At 49.6% G+C, this 14988-nt stretch overlaps 3 protein-coding genes across 3 annotated transcripts; 2 read left to right on the forward strand and 1 right to left on the reverse strand.

Moving 5' to 3' along the window:
- Positions 1–1705: 1705 nt before the first annotated feature.
- BXZ73DRAFT_108783 (uncharacterized protein) lies at positions 1706–2314 on the forward strand (the record flags this gene model as incomplete). The annotated part of the gene is made up of 1 exon (XM_048017210.1): positions 1706–2314. One exon carries the CDS (start codon positions 1706–1708, stop codon positions 2312–2314), a length of 609 nt encoding a protein of 202 aa, XP_047870976.1.
- Positions 2315–11133: 8819 nt separating this feature from the next.
- Positions 11134–12516, reverse strand: BXZ73DRAFT_83401 (uncharacterized protein; the record flags this gene model as incomplete). Its single annotated transcript, XM_048023907.1, has 7 exons — positions 11134–11171; positions 11477–11690; positions 11737–11832; positions 11927–12127; positions 12206–12279; positions 12360–12426; positions 12511–12516. 7 exons carry the CDS (start codon positions 12514–12516, stop codon positions 11134–11136), a joined length of 696 nt encoding a protein of 231 aa, XP_047870977.1.
- Positions 12517–13617: 1101 nt separating this feature from the next.
- On the forward strand, positions 13618–14178 carry BXZ73DRAFT_36674 (uncharacterized protein; the record flags this gene model as incomplete). Its single annotated transcript, XM_048017889.1, has 1 exon — positions 13618–14178. A coding segment is annotated over one exon (561 nt), but the record flags the coding sequence as incomplete, so codon positions are not given.
- Positions 14179–14988: the final 810 nt, after the last annotated feature.

Below are 14988 nucleotides of genomic sequence, written 5' to 3' on the forward strand. Positions count from 1 at the left end.
CTGTATTTGATTTTACAGAGGCACTATCATTCTACATTGCTAGACCACCTGAAGAGGGAGCTAGAGAGAACAAAGAGGTTGAAGTCATATAGGCCTTCTGCATAGCTTTCTCATGCATATAAAATCACCCCCAACAGATAAGAACTGAGGTCACAAGGGCTCTCTAAAGTTAGTAGGCACCAGTGATTATATCTACACTGTCCCACATCTAATGTGTTTAAAGCCAAGCTGTAAGCACATTAGTAACACACTCTATAGTGCCTGCCTACATGAATATAATTAGGATTTTAGCTAATTGATTGGATTTTATAAAGCCTGAATACCCATTGTTACAACCGGCCTAAATAGCACAGCCACATGCAGAAAAAGCGGCACTAGCAGGGATTGAACCCAAGGCTCCTGGGTCCTCTACTCAGCTGGACTAGCTGAGTTGAGCTGAGTTTGAAAAAAGCGTGCAAAATAGGCACCCAGCTGCACTTTCAGCCACTGTGGCAGCTGTGGTAGGGGCAGAAGGGGGCAAACAGTGGCAAACAGTGTCCATATATGGCAGAGAGGCATGGGTGAGGCTGCTGACAAAGATTGGGCAGCACAGCCCTACCAAAAGAGGATGGATTGCAGCTGGGGCTTGTGGATGACAATTTTAGGTGGCTGGGTGTGGCTTCCAGTAAGGTATGCCCAGCACAGACTCGACTACGTCACATGACCTGGAAGTGTCACGCTTCGGCCAGTTCTGCGGGGCCCGAGAGAGTAAATTGATAGGATACTAGAGCTCCCCCCGCACACTCAATGTCTCTTGATAGTTCTATTGGTATCGTGTCCATGCACCCTTCTATCAAGCTTGATTGTACACAGGCGACATATCCACAGTGTAGATAGAATTTGTTGAATATCCTGCTCGGCAAGCGGTAAATACATGGAATATTATGACGTGCCCATATTGCCAGAAGTTTTGCCTGTTCTGTGGACCGTCGTGGGGTGCGAGGGGATGCCCAAACGGAAAGCCGGGGCTTACAAGCGTGTTGAGAGCGCAGCAAGAGCCCGGGCCTGCAAGAAGGGGCGTCTTGATGATGCTCTTGAGTCGGCTCCCCTCCAAGACTCCACGTTGAGCAGTGATTCAACACCGTGCGAGGTCTGTCGTGGATGCGATGAGTCGATGTTGGTGAATGAGTATAGTATGGTGTGTGGCATGTATGTTGTCATAGCGTGCTCACCTAACCTAGACTAGGTCCTGTATGCAAACAGAAGTGCCATGTCGTCATTCTCTCGGCCCATACATGACGTTCGAGCGAGGCTCGAGCTCACCTTCGCGTCTATCACGACTCCCACATGGTCGAGCGAGCCCTCAGGTGCTGACATCCCATGCACCTTGTCGCCGGCCGCAGTGTTTCCCTCAGCAGCACCGGCACAGTGTTCCGAGGCTCCCGTCTCACAGTCCATTTCCAGTGCGATTCCAGCACCTTCCGAGCCAGCCAGTCTGCGAATATCAGCTACCATTTCACGTACAGCAAGCGGGCTCCCACCTGCCCTCGAGGATGCACAGCAGGCCCATGCCGATATGCTGTTGCTCTTATCTCCCCCTCGTCCAAAGGGCAAGCCTGGCCACAGATCATTTGACCTGGGGGATGATCGGCTTCATGCCTGCATGATCGAAATGAAGAACTTACTCTAGCTGTATACGGCCTGCCCGAACGGAGAGCAACAACGGATGGGGTGGACTGCGGCATCAGAACACGTCGCATTGCTGCACAAGAAGGGGCCCACGCACGCCAAAGTCCTCCGTCAGCGGACCTACGCCTTCATTGTCAACTGGCACGATCTTCCCCTAGAGACACGTGGGGTCAACTCAAAAGTCTCTCTTCTGGAATCCAACAGCCTGTTAAAGAGTGAACTCATGGCGAAGCTGCTTGGAATGGGGAAGCACGTACGGGCTCTTGACATTGTTGAATATCTTGCGGATCCAGTCATCAAGGAGAAGTTCGGCATCAGAATCAAGGTCTCACTTGCAAGTGCCCACGTCTGGATGTTGGAACTGGGTTTTCGGTGGCAGAAGGCACCCTCCGGTCAGTTCATCGATGGGAATGAACGAGAGGATGTCGTGGCATACCGCCAAGATGAATTCCTGCCACGGTTGCAGGAGCTCGACCATGAGGTCTCCCAATTCGACTCCAGTGACGGCCGCTCCCTCCCGTTTTTCGGCCCATGCATCATTGGCCCCCAACAGCGACCAATGGTGTACCTCTTCCATGATGAATCAACGTTCTATGCTCACGACCGACGGGATGTGGCATGGCAGAAGCCGGGGGTGACACCATAGCCAAAGATGAAAGGCGAGGGCGCATCCTTGATGGTCGCCGATTTCGTTTCCTCCCAGTTTGGCTGGTTGTGATCCAAAGATGGAAGTCAATCTGCTCGTGTTCTCCTTCGGGCAGGGAAGATCCGGGACGGATACTTCACCTCAGATCATTTCCTGGTCCAACTCACTGCCGCAATAGATATCTGTGAGCGAGACTATCCAGAGTATCGCTTCATGTTCATTGTCGACAACGCAACAATCCACAAGAAACACGCCGAAGGCGCTCTATCGGCACGGCACATGTCGAAGTGGTCAACAAAGCCAGACAAATCTCTGTGGGGAGTCAGGACAAATGTGATTGGCCCGTCCGGGAAGCCCCTTTACTTGGTAGGAGTGGGCCATTACTGGCAGAAAACGATTAATGAGATGTGGAATATAATGAGAAGATATGAGAGACCTTAATAAGCTATATTGAACACCACTACCATCATTACAGACAAACAAGAATAGAATATATAGCAGAAGTGCAAACATTGTGAAAGCTAGTACTAAAGTGCTTACTATGCAGATAAAATCCAATACAGTACAGCACCCTGTGTTATAGCTGCCCTTCTGGATATAGTCAAGATTTTAGGTGCTGTATTTGATTTTACAGAGACAGAGTACACACTATTGTTCTCTATTTCTAGACCACCTGAAGAGGGAACTAGGGTCAACAAAGGGGTTGCAGTCATATAGGCCTTCTACATAGCTTTCTGATGTATATACAATCACCCCATATCCAAAGTTAGTAGGCACCAGTGATAACATCTACACTGTGCCTTATCTAATGGATATAAAGTCGAGCTGTAGGTAGATTAGTAACACACTCTATAGTAGCTGCTTTCATGAATATAATCAGGATTTCAGACAATTGATTGGATTTTACAAAACCTGAATACCCATTGTTACAACCAGGCCTGCATAGCACAGCCACATGTAGAAAAAAGCGGCACTACCAGGGATTGAACCCAAGGCTCCTGGGTCCCCCACCCAGGTGCTGTACCAGCTGAGCTGAGCTGAGTTTGAAAAAGGCATTCAAAATAGGCACCTAGCTGCACTTTCAGCCACTGGCAGCTGTGGAAGGGGCAGGAGGGGGCAAACAGTGGCAAACAGTGTCCATATATGGCAGAGAGGCATGGGAGAGGCTGCTGACAAAGATTGGGGAGCACAGCCCCACCAAAAGAGGGTGGATTGTAGCCAGGGCTTGTGGATGACAATTTTAGGTGGCTAGGTGTGGCTTGCAGTAGCTGGCAGTGGTGGCTGTGGCTGAGAGCGAACATAGGCGCCCAGTAGCGCTGAGATGGGCTGGGTGGCCAGTCCCAGACTCTAAACATGCTGTTATGGGCTCAAAGCATACAAAATGATAAAACAAAGTACATAGATCATGTGGGCAGTGCTACTAGTACCTATCTACCAAAAATGAAGCAGATCCAACCATGGGAAAGGGATGGATGGCATGCAAGGCTTGTGGATGTAGCAGTGCCGTGGGCGCCTCTGAAATAGACGCCCATGAGCGCTGTGCTAACCCACATCATCAGTATGTGTACAGAGGGGCCAAAAATGCGAAGTGGGGGATAAATGGGGGGTCTACAGAAAGAGCACACACCTGGGAGCAATCTAGCAGTGTTCTGAGAGTGATAGAGAATAGGAAGGGAGGCATAGTGATGTCAAAGTACCATGGTGATGAGCAACTAGACAAACAACACTTACCTAACACCCACAGACACCCAAAGCTTACCAGAGAGTTGAAGAGAGTGCTGAATCCATCTCACACAGAACTCGGTCTGTGCTCCAACGACCAGGCCACCCGAAATGGCAATGTCGCAGGCATCCCAGGCTCAAGACCACCGCTCTAAATCGGTGCACCGAGTAGGCATGGTACAGGAGCACAGGGACTGGGGGGTGGGGGCATCCTCCCACTCATAAGCACTGGACTTTGGCCAAAAGCCAGGCAACAGAGGTGAAGGGTGGATGAGAGTCCCCCAAGAGAGGAGGAGGAGGAATGACAGCAGCGATGAGAGTGCACTGCTGGTGCTTATGTAACACTTTTCTCACACACCATATTAGGCAACTGCATATGGGAACATTGCTTGTACTCTCTATTGCTCATCTCTTGTCCGTTTCTTATGATTTAAACTATGCCAAGTACGTATTCAAAGTGGCGTTTGAATGGTGTATGTTACATAAGCATATTCCCAGGCACAGTGCTATAACCCAGTCAACACTGCCAAGCAGTAGTTGCTACAGTATAGCAGCTGCAATGCACAATACACAACACAACAATGCACCTACATATATAGTGATTGGTTCAGAAACCAGCTTATAACTAGTCATACACTGTCCATATAGTGTTCTACTAGTGTTACTCAACCTATTGCACAGCATCTGCTTCCCGTATCACATGATATGCACCGTTAGGTTAAGCTCGTCAATACGTATCCAAAAACCCCACAATCATCCCAAACGGACAACATCTGAGCTTATACCAGCAGTTACAACATATGAGCCATATGTCGTAGACCCCATTACACCCCACCCACTATGTATAAATAAGTGCCTCTTTCATAATCGTACCAACCACTATGAGCACTAGGTTCACGAATATAATCAGCATTTTAGGGAATTGATCTGATTTACTAGTAGGCAGATGTGGGTGTAGTAGGCAGGGGCAGGGCGCTACAGCCACTGGGCGTCAAATAACTTGCGGAAGCCTCACTTTTCTGAAAGCAGCCCTTCAAAATTCGAATCAAATCCGATAAATCTTGAGTATATTCATAGTAGTAGTCCACATAGAGTCTGACTGGAACCCCTAAAGAGCGCCCATCTCAGTCAAGTTGAATAGGTGTAGACACTAATAGGCACTGCAAAGTGTATCAGGGAGTGAAGCGCTGGTCCCAGGTGGCAGTGCAAACCCAGCGCTAGTGGAACCCTACAGGGGGACCCTAACCCAGAGCTAGGGTGATGGGAGTAAGTAGAGAACCTATGCGTGGGAAGTGGCTGTGCTATTGAAAAGTAACAAAAATCCCAGAGACTAGCATTTTCCGTGTGTTGCGCGTCGCAGTCTGAGCCCACCCCATAAAGAACGATTCATTTGTACCTCATTAATCGTAACAACGAGAATGGCAAGCTGCGGAAGTAGAAGATCAGAATGGCAAACACAACCTTTTCCGATGGAACCATACAAGAACTCTACTTTCCTGATGACCACCCTAATCCCGACCTCCGTGGCCGCTTCAAGGGTATGGTTCAGTTGCTCGAAGAGCGCAGCTTTGAGGATGTGCGGGGTTTGCGCTCTGAGTGCCCATCCTTCAACTGTCCTCCAAACGTGGATCAATGTTGCTGCCGGTGCCTGCTGTACAATCAGCCAGACTTCGAGAATGCTGAGACCCTTGCCGAATCACTCTGTCGCTCTCAGGGGGTTTGAACTCATTTTCCTCCCGAAGTTTCACTGCGAAATAAATCCTATTGAACAGTGCTAGTGCGAGGGGAAACGGACCTACCAGGAGTTCCCACCATCCTCATCTGAGAAAGATCTAGAAAGAAACTTACTTGCTTGTCTCGATCAAGTAGATATACTGAAGATACGTTGATTTACTAATCGTGCCCTCCGCTTCATGGATGCATACCGCAGCGGACTCACAGGGCCTGGAGCTGCGTGGGCTGCGAAGAAGTACTCCGGTCACCGTACATTACCCCATGATATTTTACGGCAGTTTGATGACCATATAGCGCAGAAAGCACCCTAATCTCTCTGATGCATATCGCAGTAGTTCATAGCACTATTACTCTACTGTATAGTTTGGAGACTTCGTATGTAGACCGCCACGCACGATGCGCGCTAATGTTAGCATTGACGCCAGACTTGTCGAGGACTTATTGGTCACTTGCACGTGATCCGTCACACGAATCACACGTAGTCGAGTCTGTGCTGGGCATACCTTAGCTAGTTGTGGTGGCTGTGGCTGAGTGCGAAAATAGGCGCCCAGAAGCGCTGAGATGCGTTCGGTGGCTGTTCCTAGTCTCTAAACATGCTATTATGGGCTCAAATGACATGACATGATGAAACAAAGTATATAGATCATGTGTGCAGTGCTACTAGTGCCTACTTACCAAAAATGAAGCAAATCTGACCACAGGAAAGGGACGGATAGCAGGCAAGGCTTGTGGATGCAGCAGCCCAATGGGTGCCTCTGAAATAGATGCCTGTGAGCGCTGTGCTAACCCACATCATCAATATGCGCACAGAGGGATGAAAAATGCAAAGTGGGGGATAAATGGGGGGTCTACAGAAAGAGCACGCACCTGGGAGCAATCTGGCATTGTTCTGAGAGTGATGAGGCATGGGGAGGGAGGCACAGTGACGTCAAAGTACCATGGAGATGAGCAAATACATGAAAGCATAACTACCTAACACCCACAGACACCCAAAGCTTACCAGAGAGTTGAAGAGAATGCTGAATCCATCTCACACAGAAATTGGTCTATGCTCCAACAACCTGGCCACCCAAAATGGCAATGTCGCAGGCATCCCAGGCTCAAGACCACCACTCTAAATCAGTGCACCGAGTAGGCATGGTACAGGAGCACAGGGACTGTGGGGGGGCATTCTCCCACTCATAAGCACTGACTTTGGCCAAAATCCAGGCAACAGAAGTGAAGGGTGCATGAGAGTCCCCCAAGAGAGGAGGAGCAGTAGCAGCAGGGATGGGAGTGCGCTGCTGGTGCTTATGTAACACTTTTCTCACACACCATATTAGGCAACTGCATATGGGAACATTGCTTGTACTCTCTATTGCTCATTTCTTGTCCGTTTCTTATGATTTAAAGTATGACAAGTATGTCTTCGAAGTGGCTTTCTAATGGTATATGTTATGTAAGCATATTCCCAGGAACAGCACTATAACCCAGTCAACAATGCTAAGCAGTAGTTGCTTCAGTATAGCAGCTGCAATGCGCAATACATAACATAACATATACTGTCTTGTAGCCCATTAAAGCGGTGTTATAATGCACCTACACATATAGTGATTGGTTTAGAAAGAAGCTTATAACCAGCCATACACTATATGTCATGGAACGGACTCTAGACTCGCCCTATGTATTATTTTTCGTCTTTTCTTTGCCTTTTCTCTGCCTTTTACTATATTGGAAGGTTGTTCCCGCGCTTAAGCGCCCGTATTGCGGACTCACATAGCACTTGCACTTTGTGGCCTAGCCCTCATCTCGACCTCTTGGTCTTTGTGGGCTAGGTGAGTATCTCGATTGCCTGTATGTATGTAGAGCCATGTTAACTTGGTCTTTGTGGGCTAGACATCCCTCATGTGACTCTAGTTTGTGTCTGCTTTGCGCCTAGTGCTGGCGACGCCTCTGCACCACTACATCGAGGTCATCCAACTTCTATCTACACCCATCCACCCCTCCCTCTCCTCCGATTGGCGTTCGCGGCCCGCTCCCGCGTCACTATACAGACAGTGTGCTACCAATGTTACTCAAACCATTCCACCACATGCACTTCCTGTATCACATGACCCATACCACCACATTCGCATTATTAATGCGCATCCAACGAATCTACAACCATTTTTAACAGACACCATCTGAGCTTATACCAGCTATTACAACATATAGGCTGTATGTTGTAGACTCTACCACAGTCCAACTGCCGCGCTACAATATGCGCTTCCTTCACATTTAGATCACTTACTATGAGCACTACATCTACAAATATAATCAGCATTTTAGGGAATTGATTTGATTTACTGGTAGGCAGATGTGGGTGTAGTGGGCAGGGGCAGGGCGCTACAGCCACTGGGTGTCAAATAACTTGCAGAAGCCTCACTTTTCTGAAATCAGCCCTTCAAAAATTGAATCAATTCTGATAAATATTGAGTGTATTGCTAGTAGTAGTCCAGATAGAGTCTGATTGAAGCCCCCAAAGAGCGCCCATCTCAGTCTAGTTGAATAGGTGTAGACACTAACAGGTACTACAAAGCATAGAATGGAGTGAAGCGCTGGGCCCAGGTGGCAGTGCAAACCCAGCACTAGTGGAACCCTACAGGGGGACCCTAACCCAGAGCTAGGGTGATGGTAGTAAGTAGAAAAGCTATGCATGGGAAGTGGCTGTGCTATTGAAAAGTAACAAAAATCCCAGAGACTAGCATTTTCCATGTGTCGCGCGTTGCAGTCTGAGCCCACTCCATAAAGAACAATTCATTTGTACCTCATTAATCGTAACTTTAGGCTCACAATATTGAGTGTACGAGGAGAAGTCATGCTTGTATGCTCATACGTGAGGTGAAGCACCTGAATTGATGCACCAGACTGCGAAGTGAGAATCACACTTAGCGGTGTTAGCCGTGTTGTACCAGGAAGCAGAGATCTCATTCGACGTGGACGAGGTGTCCGACGCTACAAGTACATTGACAGTCTGCACCTGTGGTCACCACAGATGTAATACAATCCCCCAGGTACCTGGGAAGTCCATTATGCTGAGGCCCACCATGTTTTCATTGTAGAAAACCCTGGTGAAGCAATAACAATAGCAGCCCTGCAAAGGCCTGTAATACTATGTATGTGTCGTGTTATTATTACAGCTGCATCCCCTGGCTGTTAAAAGTGAAATATCTAATCACAGCACTTCCTCTATGCTGTTATAACCAACATATCTAATGACAGGACACCCTCTGGGTTGTTAAAAGCGAAATATCTAATGACAGAACACCCTCTGGGTTGTTATAGGCATATATCTAATGACAGCACACACCCTGGGCTGTCAAAAGCGAAATATCTAATGACAGAGCCTCCCCTGGACTGTTAAAAACAGAATTCTTAATGACAGAACCTCTGCTGCACTGTTAAAAGTGAAATTCTTAATGACAGAGCATTTCTCAGCTGTTAAAAGTGATGTCCTTAATGACAGAGCCTCCCCTGGGCTGTTAAAAATGCAATTCTTAATGACAGAAACTCCTCTAGGCTGTTAAAAGTGATGTTTGTAATGACAGAACCTCCCCTAGGCTGTAATAACTGACACCAGGAACCCGCTGGGACCTACCTAGCTATAAATAGCCAGGTGCAGGTAGTGCTACAGGTGGGCATTCTGGTTGGTATAATGGGCTGGAATTAGGGTAAATAGGTAGCTGAAGGTGACTATAGCTGGAATGGTGCATTTGGGCTGGTCTGGGCAGCTGGAATGGGGGGCAATAGCTGGTATTTACCTGTAAATGGCCAGCCTGGGGTGCAGCACAGGGCTGGAATATCATCAGGCACTATGTATCAATCAAAAGGGGCATAAAACAGCTTTCTAGAGAACCCAAGATCATGCTGATCAGAGCAGTATTGGTGGAGATATGGATGCACCCCTGTTTTGGCCGATGGGGGCATTGGCTAGAATTGGGAATTGTGGATGGAGAATTCCCAATTCTAGCCAATGCCCCCATCGGCCACCAGCTATTGCCCCCCATTCCAGCTGCCCAGACCAGCCCAAATGCACCATTCCAGCTATAGTCACCTTCAGCTACCTATTTACCCTAATTCCAGCCCATTATACCAACCAGAATGCCCACCTGTAGCACTACCTGCACCTGGCTATTTATAGCTAGGTAGGTCCCAGCGGGTTCCTGGTGTCAGTTATTACAGCCTAGGGGAGGTTCTGTCATTACAAACATCACTTTTAACAGCCTAGAGGAGTTTCTGTCATTAAGAATTGCATTTTTAACAGCCCAGGGGAGGCTCTGTCATTAAGGACATCACTTTTAACAGCTGAGAAATGCTCTGTCATTAAGAATTTCACTTTTAACAGTGCAGCAGAGGTTCTGTCATTAAGAATTCTGTTTTTAACAGTCCAGGGGAGGCTCTGTCATTAGATATTTCGCTTTTGACAGCCCAGGGTGTGTGCTGTCATTAGATATATGCCTATAACAACCCAGAGGGTGTTCTGTCATTAGATATTTCGCTTTTAACAACCCAGAGGGTGTCCTGTCATTAGATATGTTGGTTATAACAGCATAGAGGAAGTGCTGTGATTAGATATTTCACTTTTAACAGCCAGGGGATGCAGCTGTAATAATAACACGACACATACATAGTATTACAGGCCTTTGCAGGGCTGCTATTGTTATTGCTTCACCAGGGTTTTCTACAATGAAAACATGGTGGGCCTCAGCATAATGGACTTCCCAGGTACCTGGGGGATTGTATTACATCTGTGGTGACCACAGGTGCGACTACAGATATAGTAAGTATATGTATAAAGGAGCACATAGAGTGGGGTACTTACTCCTCAGTCAGTGATAGAACGACTGAAGAGCAGTGCAAGCCAGAGTCCTCCCTATATACTGTCTAGGAGTAGCATATGTAAGCAGTGATGGGAAGACATAAGTGGCGCAGAGGTCAGACCGGACAGAAGATGGATACGAGACTGTACACTGTGCGCCCACCAAAGGGTGGAATTCACCGATAAGATCACCAGCCACTTTTGGGTGGTACTCCCTATCGGAGACGGTGGACTGTACCAAGTTCCCACGCAGAGCGCTAGCGGGTATTCACAACTTCAGCAGCTGAAATACTTGTTGGCTTTTACTAAGATTTTATACTGATTCACTATGTGTCAGAAAGGGCGAAAATGAGGGGTTTTGCAGGTGGTGTTCACCACATCAAGACTTGGTGCTTAAGATAGGTGAATGCAACATGTTTGAAGCGGGTGAATTGTACTATGGCAGATGTAGTGAGCATTCACCATCAAGGATGCACCATTTTAGTTGGTACTTAGTCGCACATCTCATAGATGGGTAGATTTAACATTACTTCCATTGAAGATCAGTGCTACGATAATGCAGGTCTGCAGGAAAAAGAGTGGCAGGTATGGTGACGACAACATGATTAAAAGTAGATGATATATGCCAGGCAGGGGTTATAAGGATTTTGTGATGCAAAGGAGACTGCCACGCGGGAGCAAAACATAAGGAACAATGTTGATATGGTAGAGGAAGGCACAACAACGACAGTGGGTGCGCAAAAAACCAGAAACAAGTGTGTGGGCGACCAACGCGTGTTGAACGTGTGGCGTGGGTAGGATGAGAACCAGAGATGAGCGTGCAAGTGACTCACAAGTTGCAATGCAGACGCGCATTCAAGTGGACACACCTGAACCAGCACCCGCTTCGGGGCTGCTGTCCCGCTGGCCACCACGTCTGCCCAACACCCGTTCAGCTCCGCTGTGACCGCGTCTGCGGGCCTTCTTGCTGATGTAACCCTGACGGTAAGCGTGCTTGCACTTGTTTTGCATGTACTGACGAGCAATTGCAGCCATGGCCCAGTTGTTCTCATAGCGGCGGAGCTCGGGATGCGCGGTACGTGCCTGAAGTAACTGTTAGCTAATACCATGGAATATGACAGATACGTACTGCACGGAAGAGCATGGCAAGGCACTCTGGGTCTTGACGACGGAAGTCATCAGTCCAGTCCAGCTGCGAGCAGATAGTGAGTGTGCGAATGGTGTGCTGCATTTGGACACGTGGCACTGAGAACCGATAGGGAGGGTCAACAAACAAGTGAGCTCAATGTACATATCTACCATACACAGCATTGACGCACCTGGATATTGGCATACAGGTTCTGAGTGACTCCCATGGCATGTCGAATGGAGACAGGACTGTGAGGGGTGGGAATTATGTTCACAACAGGGCCTGGAACATTCCCACCACCCTGGTTGGCGTTTGCTGCAGTGTTGGCAGCTGCAGTAGCTTGGTTTATGTTGGCTGCATTGGCAGCTGCGAGTGCTTGGTCGAGCTGTTGCTGCAATGTGTCCAGGGCAGCGTCGGCAGTGGTGGAAGCTTGCTATGCAGCCTCGGCTTCGCGACGGGTGTTAGCGACGTGCTCGGCAGCAGTCGCAGCCTCCTCGTGAGCAGCTGCCAGGCCTTCTTGAGCAGCACGGGCTTCTTGTTGAGCTGCTTCGACCTCGAGCACATGATATATGGATAGAAGGTGAGTGACGTGGCATTGGTCCATGTCAAAAATGTCTGCTGACCTTGATGTTCGTTGAGCTGGTGCTCAAGCTCCTTGATGCGCTCCTTGAGAACCTTCTTGGTGGGAGCCTGCACCAGCAGATACACCCAAGTACAAATCAACACAACACGACATACAGAGATGGTCGATAGGATTATGATGTGAGTACATACCGGCATCACGGCGACAATTGGGGGCTGATAGAACGAGGGTGGGGTTAGAAGGAGAGGAGTTGACTCTGGCTGGCACTGGCTAGACTTTGCGATGCAGCCGGGGATTAGAAAATGGTGGGGGAAAATTGGGCGGTGGAAGGCTGAGGCGAGCGCCAGGGAGTTTTATATGGTGTGTTTGTTTGCTCCAGTTTCGTCCCTCTCGGCTGTCGGCTTACACCTTGAAACCAGGTTTCAAACTCCATCTCTGCGCACGAGCCAGTACACCTACCGCCCCACATCCCTCCATAGTCACTATCACCACTGTACATACTATCACCACTGTACATCCTTTACTGCTCCGTTCTCCCATCTACCAGCTCTTTCCTCTCGCTCATTCGAGACCTGAGTCATGCCCCCACATCGCACCTGGGAAGCCTAGCCTGAGACAATCCTTGACCAATGTACATGCGGCTGCAATCAACACCTTCGCCCCAGCACAATCCGGCGCCATCTTTGCGGAAAAGGGCCTGTGCTCTATCGAGCGATACGTCAAGTGGAGGAACTTGGCCCTGAAGAAGACAATTGGAGTCTGCTGGAAGATTGTCGGCCGGGAAAGCGACCACCCCACTTGGTAGTAGCAGCAGATGCTGATCTCCCAACCCCCAGTAACGACCTCATCAACCCCCGGACTCCTCCTACATCTGCCCCTCCTTCTCGTCACCCATCTCCCACCGCATCTATGGACATCAACCATCAGCCACACACCACTGAGATCCCCGCTGAGACCTCCGACCCCGACAATCCCACTGCAGCACTGCACGACATACGGGCAGGTCACACCTGGTACAGACCACCAACAGTTGAAGACATAGAAGATGAAGACAACGCACCTCCTGGCCCAGAGGCTGTTCATGGTCTCCCGCAGACAGCTGAAGACGTGGAGGAAGAGCACGCATTTCAACAGCTGTTCGAGGAAGAGGATACAGAAGATGTGGAGTATGAGACAATCTTCATCTGGGACAAGCTTGCAGAGTTGTTCATGCGCGAGGGGATGATCAGAGGTATGTGGAGATGGATACACCCATTTTCACAGGGTTTCTTACCACCGCATGATGCACATTAGGACCCAACGATCTCACTGAGGAAGACTTAGAGATCCTTCGCCCCTTCGCTCTCAAGGTGGAAACAAACATGACTCTAGATGCCTTCTCTCGCCTCCCATTCGCGTTCAAGAACAGCAATTTTCGCTCTTGGAAGGAAACTCAAGCCCATGTCGCCCGTCTGTCCGGCTTCCAGCCGCAAATTTATCACTGCTGTATCAACTCGTGCTGTGCATTCACAGGTCTGTACGAAGAGAAGATCACATGCCCATACTGCAAATCCAACCGGTACAATTTGCATGGAAAGCCTCGCAAACTCTTCATCTATCTCCCCATCACCCCTCGTTTGAAAGCTTACCTTAGTCGCGCTGACACGGCCATGAAGATGCGGCATCGCGCACAGGCTCAAGCTGCCCACAACCCAGACATAGTCAAAGATGTCACCGACTCCACGAACTATCATGGACTGCTTACAAATAACGTCGAGGTCAACGGCCGTTCTCTCCCTTACAAGTTCTTCGAAGATCCCCATGACTTTGCGCTCAGCTTGTCGACAGACGGCTTCGCACCATTCAAGCGCCGTTCGAAGATGACTTGGCCACTTATCGCATTCAACTACAACCTCCCTCCAGAAGTCCGCTTCCTCCTCAAGAACATCATCGGCCTAGGTGTCATCCCTGGTCCCAAGAAGCCCGTCGACATCAACTCATTCCTATGGCCATTCACGGAGGAACTACTGCACCTCGCCGTTGGAGTCTGCGCTTACGACATGCTCTTCATAAGGCTGTTTGCGGATCGATCCACGGATGATCCGGATCCGAACCCACGGATTGAGTGACTTCTGGGGGCTTGATCCGGATCCACATGGATCAGAGCCGCTGGAAGAGCCGGAGCCACGGCTCCGACTCCGGCTCATCCGTGGATCGACCCACAGATCCACACATGTAATGTACCTTTCAAAAGATATATTGATGGTATGTTTAAGCTAATGTACTATCATTACAGGCTAAGCGGGGTGAAGGCATAGTGGGGGACACGGGGGACGCGGGCGTGACGCAGGGGAGGCGGGCAACGCGTGAGGGGCGGGCGATGTGGACGAGACGGGCGAGACACGGGCGACGTGGTGGACGCGGGGGCAAGGCGAGTGCAAGGCGAGGGTGTGGAAGATGACGCGGGCGTGGAGGATGACGCGGGGGCGACGTGGGCGCAAGGCGTGGGCGCAAGGCGTGGTCGCGGGCGACGCGGAGAAAGCAGGTGTTGTGGTGACCGCACGGGAGACGCGGGGCAGGTGGGCGGTGTGGGCGGCGAGGTGGGTGTGGGTGCCGCGGGCGAAGTGGGCGAAGTGGGTAATGCGGGAAATGCAGGCGTGGTGGGCGACACGGGCGAGGTAGTGGGTGAC

Source organism: Epithele typhae (genome assembly GCF_022376455.1).
Source record: "Epithele typhae strain CBS 203.58 chromosome Unknown BXZ73scaffold_187, whole genome shotgun sequence".
Taxonomy (NCBI): Eukaryota; Fungi; Basidiomycota; class Agaricomycetes; order Polyporales; family Epitheliaceae; genus Epithele; species Epithele typhae.